The sequence below is a fragment of the Dichomitus squalens genome (assembly GCF_000275845.1).
Source record: "Dichomitus squalens LYAD-421 SS1 unplaced genomic scaffold DICSQscaffold_1, whole genome shotgun sequence".
In the NCBI taxonomy this organism is placed as follows: domain Eukaryota; kingdom Fungi; phylum Basidiomycota; class Agaricomycetes; order Polyporales; family Polyporaceae; genus Dichomitus; species Dichomitus squalens.
Window position 1 is genome coordinate 1,697,539 of NW_006766883.1, and position 9,858 is coordinate 1,707,396.

At 52.6% G+C, this 9,858-nt stretch overlaps 4 protein-coding genes across 4 annotated transcripts; 2 read left to right on the forward strand and 2 right to left on the reverse strand.

Annotated features, from left to right (window-relative positions):
- Positions 1–140: 140 nt before the first annotated feature.
- On the forward strand, positions 141–2,676 carry DICSQDRAFT_164807 (gamma-glutamyltranspeptidase; the record flags this gene model as incomplete). The annotated part of the gene is made up of 15 exons (XM_007360372.1): positions 141–300; positions 360–426; positions 484–644; positions 704–803; positions 860–1,187; positions 1,248–1,390; positions 1,446–1,459; positions 1,517–1,581; positions 1,634–1,696; positions 1,755–1,845; positions 1,900–1,914; positions 1,967–2,049; positions 2,108–2,203; positions 2,272–2,467; positions 2,522–2,676. 15 exons carry the CDS (start codon positions 141–143, stop codon positions 2,674–2,676), a joined length of 1,737 nt encoding a protein of 578 aa, XP_007360434.1.
- Positions 2,677–2,902: 226 nt separating this feature from the next.
- Positions 2,903–4,519, reverse strand: DICSQDRAFT_142542 (protein serine/threonine phosphatase 2C; the record flags this gene model as incomplete). Its single annotated transcript, XM_007360373.1, has 8 exons — positions 2,903–3,186; positions 3,241–3,311; positions 3,364–3,393; positions 3,447–3,590; positions 3,648–3,781; positions 3,837–4,215; positions 4,284–4,356; positions 4,411–4,519. The coding sequence occupies 8 exons, from the start codon at positions 4,517–4,519 to the stop codon at positions 2,903–2,905; spliced, it is 1,224 nt and encodes a 407-aa protein (XP_007360435.1).
- Positions 4,520–5,775: 1,256 nt separating this feature from the next.
- On the reverse strand, positions 5,776–8,197 carry DICSQDRAFT_95916 (cytochrome P450; the record flags this gene model as incomplete). Its single annotated transcript, XM_007360374.1, has 13 exons — positions 5,776–6,005; positions 6,059–6,070; positions 6,129–6,153; positions 6,212–6,222; positions 6,289–6,390; positions 6,442–6,608; positions 6,667–6,932; positions 6,998–7,224; positions 7,282–7,354; positions 7,408–7,507; positions 7,572–7,784; positions 7,896–8,017; positions 8,077–8,197. The coding sequence occupies 13 exons, from the start codon at positions 8,195–8,197 to the stop codon at positions 5,834–5,836; spliced, it is 1,611 nt and encodes a 536-aa protein (XP_007360436.1). The 3' UTR covers positions 5,776–5,833.
- A 342-nt stretch (positions 8,198–8,539) lies between these two features.
- Positions 8,540–9,213, forward strand: DICSQDRAFT_131250 (uncharacterized protein). The gene is made up of 2 exons (XM_007360375.1): positions 8,540–8,732; positions 8,811–9,213. Exon 2 carries the CDS (start codon positions 8,915–8,917, stop codon positions 9,140–9,142), a length of 228 nt encoding a protein of 75 aa, XP_007360437.1. The 5' UTR covers positions 8,540–8,732; positions 8,811–8,914; the 3' UTR covers positions 9,143–9,213.
- Positions 9,214–9,858: the final 645 nt, after the last annotated feature.

Consider the following 9,858-nt stretch of genomic DNA (forward strand, 5'->3'; position numbering starts at 1 on the left):
CCATTCCCACGAGGCGGCATATATCCAGACAGTGGGAGGCGACGAGTCATTCACCCGTGCCCTGAGCCCTTCAGGATTCGCATAGAATCTCAAAGCCCGCCAAACCTTACGCTCAGATAACAGGATCACAACAGACGAAGATGCAGATCGATTGGAGCAGAGTCGAGCGGCCTGACGTCGTATTCCAGCCCTTTCCAAGTCGTAGATCCGTCGTATACGGAGCCAAGGGGATTGTAGCGGCATCGCAACCGTTAGCGGTCGAAGCCGGTCTGGAAATCCTCCGCAAGGGAGGAAATGCAGGTGATGCCCCCACGATATCTAGACTAGGATAAGTTCATCCTAATCATGTCAATACTTAGCGGATGCGGCCGTCGCCACATCCGCCGCCTTGAATGTCACTGAGCCGAGTTGTTGTGGGATTGGGGGGTAAGTCTCACTGTCCATCAAGCTGATGGCATGAGAATTGACATCCTTACGCCGCAGCGATGCATTCTGCCTGTTCTATGATGAAAAGACCAAGACTGTCAAGGCATTCAATGGCTCTGGACGGTCACCAGCTAACTTAACCATTGACTATGTTCGCGGTCAAGGCATCACCGGAAGCACTATCCCTGGAACCAACCTCAACTCCGTAACAGTCCCAGGTCAGATCAGTATACTTACTATCGCCTCACGTCTGCTCCTGACTTACGAACCTTCACAGGCTGTGCTGCTGCTTGGGTCGATACTGTGGAACAATTGGGCAGCGGCAAGCTGTCTCTGGCTGAAGTGCTGGAGCCAGCAATTAGACTGGCGGAGGAAGGGTGCTCTATTGTCATGTTATCTTGATGAGGGTTTTACTCATCCAAGTTTGCGACAGTTTCCCGGTCACAGAGATCAATAGCTTCGCATATCAACGTTCAGAACAACTCCTGAAGACGGTCTCGCCGAACGGAGACGAGATGCTGTTGGATGGGAAGGCACCGCTTCCCGGACAATATATGAAGCTCACTAACCTGGCTAAGACCTTCCGCGAGGTTGCCACACACGGAAAGGATGGCTTCTACAAGGGTCGCGTCGCTCAAGCCATCGTAGATCTCATCAAAAGCAAAGGCGGTGTCATGGAGCTTGAGGATCTCGCGAAGCACAACACAGACTTCGTTGAGCCGATTAAGTACACCTTCAGCGGCGAGGTGACAGTGTACGAGGTTCGTTGCGGAAGCCCGTCGGTTCTTGAGACTCAAGACCACTGACTCAATATATTGTAGTGTCCTCCGAATGGTCAGGGCCTCACCGCCCTGATTGCCCTTGGTATCTTGGACAATGCCATGGAGCAAGGAAAAGTTCGCTCGCTCCTTGAAATGGAACACAACTCCGCAGAGTATCTGCACGTTCTGGTGGAGACTATGAGGTTGGTTATGGCGGTTGTCTTCTCATAGGTAGACCGCTCACGTTGTATACATCAGACTTGCCTTTGCAGGTGGGCCCGGCCAATCCTTAAAGGATTTCTGCTCGAGTTGATGCTAAATTGGTGCAGATACCCAGTACTATGTGACCGATCCTGCGTTTGGCAAGATTCCTGTCGACCAGCTTCTGAGCAAGGTGATTAGCGTCATCGAACCATTGTGGCACATGTGACTGAAGATTTGGTTAGGAATATCTCGCGTCGCGTGCCAAGCTCATCGACCCCAGCCGGTCCAACCCCAAGGTTGTCCATGTACGTCTGTCGATGATGGTTTCTTACCGCCAGCCTGACCCACGCTCTTCAATTTCAGGGCAACCCTGTACACTCTTCAGACACTGTCTACTTCACAGTCGCGGATCAATGGGGAAACGCATGCAGTTACATCCAGAGCAACTACGCTGGTAAGCGATCTCTTTGTTTATCGTTGTCTTGTAAGACTCACATCAATTCGAAAGGTTTCGGTACTGGCGGTAAGCCCTTTCAGGACACGTACACATACATGTCTTGATCATCTGCCAACAGCGGTACCAAAAGGATGCGGATTCACGCTTCAGAACCGTGGCTCAAACTTCTATCTAACTCCCGGCCATCCTAATGCTCTCGAGGTACGGAACCATCAGCAAGCGACTGACTCGCGTATCTCAATCTTGCACTTCACCGTAGGGCGGAAAGCGACCGTACCATACCATCATCCCCGCTATGGCTCTACGCGGCGACGAGCTGTTTCTAAGCTACGGCGTAATGGGCGGCTTCATGCAGGTAAGCTCACGCGTTCTTGCTGTCTGTGCCCCCCAATGGCGCGAGCTTATCGATGTCCTTTCCCGCAGCCACAAGGCCATGTCCAGGTCTTGCTCAACCTGCTTCGCGGCTTCACCGTTCAGGCGGCACTCGACGCGCCCCGCTTCTGCATCTCTGCCGGCAGCCCGGAGACAGAGAGCAACAAGAGCGGTCGTTCCGGTGACATCAACAGCGAAGTATACTTCGAGGAGGGGATCCCGGATGCGGTGGTCGAGCAGCTGCGCGGTACGTCCTGTCCTCGCTACATCATACAAAGCAGGTAACTAATGTGTAGTGCAGCAATGGGGCACGACGCCCGTCTCGCTACAGGTGTCAAGAGAAGTCTGTTTGGCCGTGGCCAGATCATTCAGAAGCTGAACGACAAGTCGGGTAAGACCGTATGGGCGGCTGGCTCGGACCCTAGAGCAGATGGTCACGCTGCGGCTCAAATCTAAGAGGTAGCGACACGAATCAGTACCACCCAGACCAGGAATACCATCTGCAAGGGTCAGGATGCATCATGAGCGATTAAGCACTTAATATAAGTATAAGATCTCGTACGACGATGTATATACAAATTGTACTACGATATATGAGGTCCCATTGGATTATATACGAAGACAACAACACAGTCCCACATACCCAGACATATGCTATGCTGCATTGCAAGCAAGGAGATGCTCACATCCACCTGCCACGATGTCGCTCGTTGCCCTCCAATCCTTTGCGGCGGTACTCTCTGAGTTCCTTTGTGCGGTCGGGACCTGTGATCTTGCCCCATCCAGCGAGAGGCACTACGAGAGCTGTTTGGTTGTCTTCACTTCCCATCTCCTCAGCGAACGAACAGATGCGTTCTGCTGCGTGCTTCGGAGAGAGCGCGCCTCGCGCGAGGTCAGAGATCTCTTCGTCTGAGACGACAGAAGACACGCCATCGGAGATCAGTGTGATATGGGACCACTGCTGGCCTGCAAGAGTGTCACAGTCAGTCCAAGTTCCGAAACGACAAACATAAGACTCACCTTCGAGCAGCATATGGCGTACTTCTGGTTCAGGCGTCACCCCATATGGCTTGAACTTGAGGTCACCCAAGCTGTATACTGGCTCAGGACGTCACATCCGGAGGCACTGAGTGGAACACGTACCAACGAGTATTTGCCAAGACGCCCATCCACCTGCAACATACCTTTCAGAGTGTGCCCGACATGAAAAATGTGTGGGTGCGTACCGAACCTCTCCGAACGAGTCCGTGGTCAACCCACCCATCATCCTACGCAACCTCACAGATTCCACACGTGATTCGGCATGGTGGTTTTCGGTCATGGGCTTGACCCTGCCGGCTTCCGTCGAGGTGAGGAGCACGCGAGTGTCCCTGCAGGTTGATTCCAAACGTTAGCACCCCACGTCTATCGATAGTGGAAGTGCTCACCCGACGTGAGCGACAGTCAGCGCAAGATGTTCAGATTGAAAGTAGCCCAAATTATCTAAGGATTTGAGGAAGACGACGGACGCGGTCGCACCGCACTCCTTCGCTTCCTTCTCCTCAGACAGGATCTTGTCCACCTACACGCGTGTTCGTTTCATGAAAGGTGAGAACGTACAGGAGATGGGGACTCGCCTCAAAGAATGCCAGCGTTGCTCGCGCCTCAAGATCCAGCTCTTGCTGGTACGACTCGGCATTCTGGTCGAGCCAGGGTGACAACACGCCCCCGGTGAACCGTCTGAAATATCCGCCAAGTTCCTTTGCCCAGGCGTAAACTTCAGGTACTTGGGACTTGTGGACGTTCTCGAACAGACCGTGGAGCTCTTGTCGGCAGAACTGAGACACGGTGGATCCGCCATGGCCATCGTAGATGCCTACGAAGAGCATTTGTCGAGCCAATGTGGTGGGCAATTCGGAGGGAACCCAGTCAAGGTTGTGTGCCTTCTTGTAGCTGAGTCTCAGCTCCTCCGGGTCGAGGGACAGCGCGGCAAACGCATAGAAGTCTTCCTGATACCTTCGCAATACCCACAGGAACTCGCTTGTCACTAGATCGTCTCGTGGCACTGGATGGGACGTATGTACCTGCGCTCGCCTCTGAAGTTCGCTACACCGATGAAGTTCGGATTATTGAGTGTTAGCCGAGCGGTCCCGCCGTCTGGGAGTGATAATCAGTAGCGGATAATAATCATATCTCACCAAGCGAGAATACCTGGTGTGGAGATGCGAATGTAGTCATGATATGAAGCGCGAGGTGGGTGCGTCAAACGCGGCAGCGACCGAAGAAGCGAAGGCGACCTGGAGGGGAGAAGCAGTGCCATGCAAAAGGGCTACGGCTGCCGAAGCACACATTGAACACAACCTGGCAGGTCGGTAGATAGGAGAATTGAGAGGGAGCGAGGAGGTCGATTAGGTGGCTGCAAGCACAGTACTAAGTAAGTACTTAGGAAACACTTGACGGTCCTCAGTTTCCTTCGGGCCGTAACCCTAACCTACTTCCTCAGAGCGCCCTTCTGGCGCCGAGACTGGAACATTAATCCCTTACTATTTTCACGCCAGTGACTAGTGTTGCCGCTAAGCTGAGCCGGCTTATCCAGCTAACTCAGCTTGCCAACTAGACGCCCAGCTTGTTGCAACAAGCTAAGCTGAGCCGGAGCGCCGAAAATCCAGTTGGTGGTCAGCTCGTTTCCGAGCCAGCTGTCGGGCTAACTCATTTAGTGACGTCATACCTGCCGGACTCGGTATATCATTGGTACCGCCACAGCTCGTGAGACCTGGCTGGTGAGCCTTCGGGGACAGACTCAGCTGTGTTCGCTAGATCTCATGCCTCTCCGAGTTGCAGTATTATATCGGGAGCTATGCAATGTTCATAGGCCTTTGGAGCGATAGTATGTTCTGCGAAAACTGTTGGATACCTCTCAGCCATGCCTCGAATAGCACACTGGCAGTTGCAACTTTTCTCTCCCAACCTATACAGTAACAGGTTGCATTCTTTCTTATGTACCACAGGTCAAACATTTGTGCTGAGGGTTGAACAATTACAATAGGTGTTTCTCTGGCATGGGAGGATTACCCACTTCACTCTACATGTCTAGATCATCATTCACTGGCACTGGCACACTTGAGCATTATACCTTTTGGTGTGTGGGGCTTTGCACACATATTAACCCGACTCTGTCCATTTTTGGGGGAGGAAGACTGAAGTAATAGACATTTGCTTCCATTTCACGCATGTATATGTGTAATACTGCGGAGACTGTGATGCTCGCTCTATGGCGTTCATCGCATGCAACATCTTGCCGTATCTGGAATGTGAGCTTGCAAGTCAAGCCGTGGCTGGGGCCTGGCCAGGGAGTTGGCGCTCAGCTGGCCGGATCTCGGCTTAGCTTGCTCCGGCTTGATGATCCAGCTCGATCCAGCGCGTCAGCTTGGCTTAGCTTAGCTGGCTTGGCGGCAACACTACCAGTGACATCGTCGCCCACACACCTAGTCGCTGTCGTCAATTGCGCACGTGTCTATGAGTCCTAATATCGTACATGGTCACGACCAAGATAGTAAAGAGAAACAGTACTAGTAGGCAGATGTGATGCCCATCAAGTACCACGATATTCGACTTCTGCCTCCCCGATTCCGCTTCAGTGGACCAAGGAAACACGTAAGGGCATCACAGCTCCAAGCTCCAGCTTATCCTTCACCAACGGTATCATGAGCCCAGCCGGCACTCGCATAATTTCGTAGTGCTCCTCGGGCAGCCCGAACTCAAATCGTTCCAGTAATTCGGCGGCAAGAGCTTGCATCTCGATCACTCTGGAAAGAACGTGTGAGTATGGAAAGGCGTGTCGAATCGACCCTTGACTTACGAGAATCGCCAGCTACATCCAGCAAACCCAGGACTTAGCTAAGCCATCATCAATCCAGAAAAGTACTCACCCAATGCAACCTCTTATCCCAGCAGCTGAGATGTCGATCAGCTTTCATATCTAATGTGATACCAGGAGAACAGATCTACTCACAGAAAGTCATGCTATGTCGGAGCGCCACTCCGCCGTTAGCTCAAGATCGATTCACCACGGCGGTCGATGATACTCACAGATTGGCAAATACGCCCACTCTGACTTGCTTCGTTAGGTCAATGTGCAAGAAACGATCCGGGTTCCAAGTGTCGGCATCGGCTCCCCAAACCTGCGGAAGCCTTTTTCGTGCGTGAGTAAAGTGCATTGTAAGAGTACGGCAGATGTCCCACCTATTGTATGCACAGAACGAGCAGGATATCCACTGCCCCGCCCGTACAGGGATTGAATCAATGACGTCCCCCGTGGCCGACACGATGGGCTCCGACAAGGGAATGACATCGTCGTGGACTGCCTCCCTCCACAAGCCGAAGACAATCGGGTGGAACCGGAGCGTCTCCTATCAAAAGGATTACAGCTACTTTCGAAGTGGTGGTATGGCAGATTTGAGCACGCACCTTGATAGCGTTCATCACCGATGTCATGGAGTCGAGATCGTCAATAGTGAATCGCGTTCCGCCACGAGCAAGCACTGCGGCACGGGTTGCCCTGATTTCCTCGCGCATCTTCGCTTGGTACTCGGGATGTTTCGCCAATTCCCACAACATCCAGGACAGTGTGCTAGCGGTTGTTTCGTGACCTGCGAACGTGAGGCTCTGCATTTGGGCAGTCATCTCAACATAATCGAGCTGTGTCTTCGGATCCTCAGACGAATTAGCTTTGACTAGAATGAGAACCATAAGGTTAGAATGACCCAACTTCACATCAAGCAAGGGAAAGCCGACTAACCCAAGATACTCATCACGTCCTTCTTTCCGTCCTCGTCGGATATCCCTCCGGTAAGTTCATCGAGGACCTCACTCGAAACTTCGTGGAAGACGCGAGTCATATGGCGCATGTGACGATGTTCCGCGGTCGGTGTATACTGTACGTATCGCAGCAGCGAATCCGGGAAATAATTCCACATCGACCGCCAGAAGACCAGCCACTTCGACGGATGCAACGATGTTTTGAGGCTTTGAAAACAAGATCTCACTATACCGCGGACTGACTAGCATGTAGGGAGGGCTCACAAGATGTTGTTGTACACACTAGATAGCCGATCATTCCTCTCGTCCAGAGCGCCATAGTCATAAGCAAATGCAGCTACACAGAATGACTTGTCAAGAAGGAGATGAGAGCGATTCATACACACGCACCTTCGCCGATGATATCCAAGGTGGTTCTAGCTAGCCACTTATTCACGGCCACTGTTCCAGAGGAGCTGTCCAGGACTTCCGTCTTCCATTTGTCGCACATCTGGCCAACAAAAGCCAGTCATGGAAGGGTTAGCGCCTGCGTATACGAATGGGACATAACACACCTTGGTGCCAATGTCCTGGAACAATGTGAGGAAGGAGCGAAGTTGAGGGGCACTGAATGCGGGATTCATGATCTTCCTATGACGCTGATGCACCTCGCCCTGCGCCGAGATAATCCCAGGGCCGGTGAACATTTTTGTCACCTCTGTATGGTCCCGACGCTTGGCGTAATTGTAGCCCGACTTGTGGAAGATATGTTGCATCGCCTGGACAACCTGAGCATGAGCTGCGATAGCGCGGGAGATAGTAAAGCTCTTCGCGTGCCTTGGGGTCAGCGGTCATCAGGACCTGAGTCTTGAGGTCTCCGTTGAGATCAGGACGTATACGACATAGCGAACAGATCTTACCCCAAGATGGCTAGCGATACGCCAGGTAGCACCGTACTCCTTGACCCACTTGAAGTCAAGCTCTCCGACTTCTTGCTGGCGAACAGTGGCGATATCATGACCTATATTTGGCCCGACGTAAGCTCTGTGACCTGCAGACAGAACACACTAAACCACGCACCAAACAACCAGGAAGGAGACGGCGGTCCTCTGATATGTGACAACGACCTATAGCGGCGGCGAAAGACGATCCTGATAGCGGCCGCGAGCGCGAAAAGGAGGACGAGCACGAGGAGCTGCATGGTAAGGGTTTGTCGGTTGTGCTTGGAAGCGAGAGTGTGCCCAGCTCCCATCCGACTCCCTTGGCTTCTTATATCGCATTTATTTATTGTCTTCCGATGAATATTAGATCTGACCCAGTGGCGGATTCTCAAGGGAATATCGCCGAACTCGGGGAACGCTTGCTGGCATTTCTATACCATCCGAAGGGGGTGAATGGACAACGTGAGATCTATCCCTTGAAGCTTGACATGTAGAGCGACCCTAAGCATCACTAATCATGGTGATCGGGATATAGCGACCGCGGAAGCGTATGACAAGCTTCTTGCGGCCCGCATGTCGGATGGTGGGTAACATATCGCGTCGGATTGTCAGAAGGTCTGACAGGCTTTGCGAGCTTCCAAGAGGCGCATGCAGTGCTTTGACCTCTTATTTGGCGACGCAGGGAGGTGAAGAAGCTTGATTTCCGTTCTCCGACCGGCGACACCATGGTTTCGCTGTGTCGACTTTGAGGGCCATTCGCACACCAGGCGCCGGTCCCGTCAGATGAGCAAGGACCTAGAACAAGGTTGACGTTAACGATACGCATCGAATGTTCATATGGACAAGGCGATGGGAAACAAAGTCAGTACTCACAGTGGTATGTGAGAAGAAGGTTGGTCGGCGATATGACACAATCGGCCCTCTTGCGGCCCGTTTGGTAATCGTCGTTCGCGTCATGCACCGCGGTCCCCGACCCCATGCAACGTCGTGCTCGACAGGCAATTCTTGTCGACTGTCTATTCTTGGATATTGAAATTCTTGCACGTCCTATCAGTCATGAACCGTCGCACGCACTGGCACCACCGGAGCAGTTGCAAGGACCTGATGAGTTACACTCCACCAACAATGTATCGCAGGCGCTATGGCGATATATGAAGGTGGAGGCTGCGCTTGGTGAGCACCGAATTGCGAATGGCGCTCTTTGATGCTGCTAACGGTGCTAAATCGCTCCTAGTAGAGACATGGGTGAAGATCAAGGGACCGAGGAAACGCACAGCGATATGGTCGAGCCGAGGTATCATTGACAACGGGCCAAGGAGGTCCATCGATCCAGCTGAAATGCACTGATGATCATAGATGTCGTCCTTTGGTAGCGAGAACTCGAACTTGTCGACAACCTGCTCCATACGAGGGCCACCAACTAGGCATATACTCATATCAGCCATCCATGTATCCGGTCAAGAGAAGGACAACGCTGACCCAAGCACGCGCGAACACCAGCAGCTAAGAACAAGGATACAATCAACACGGTTCCTCTCAGCAGTGTATGTTGTACTTACAGAAGCCCCCCCTGGGGTACTAACAGTGTCAGACGCTCATGACGGTACGGGAGACCCACGAGTTGGTGTACACGCCGACCTTCGTTCACTTCGCGGGGGCGATGAAAGAGAAACCGTTGGAGTTCTAAAAATCGGCATCTTTGCCCCAGACTTTGGGCAAACTGGAAAGTCAAGAGTCTGTCAGACGACTCCGCACGTCATCCGGAGTAAGACTGCAGGACCGCATGCCAATCATAGCCGCAGAAAGACGTCGTAGCCCGTTGGCCAGCCTTCACAGGGATCGCGTCAAGGGTATTGCCAGTAGCTGAGATGAGCGGAACCGAAGGTGGGATCACGTCGTCTTAGAGGGCTTCAGAGGAAAG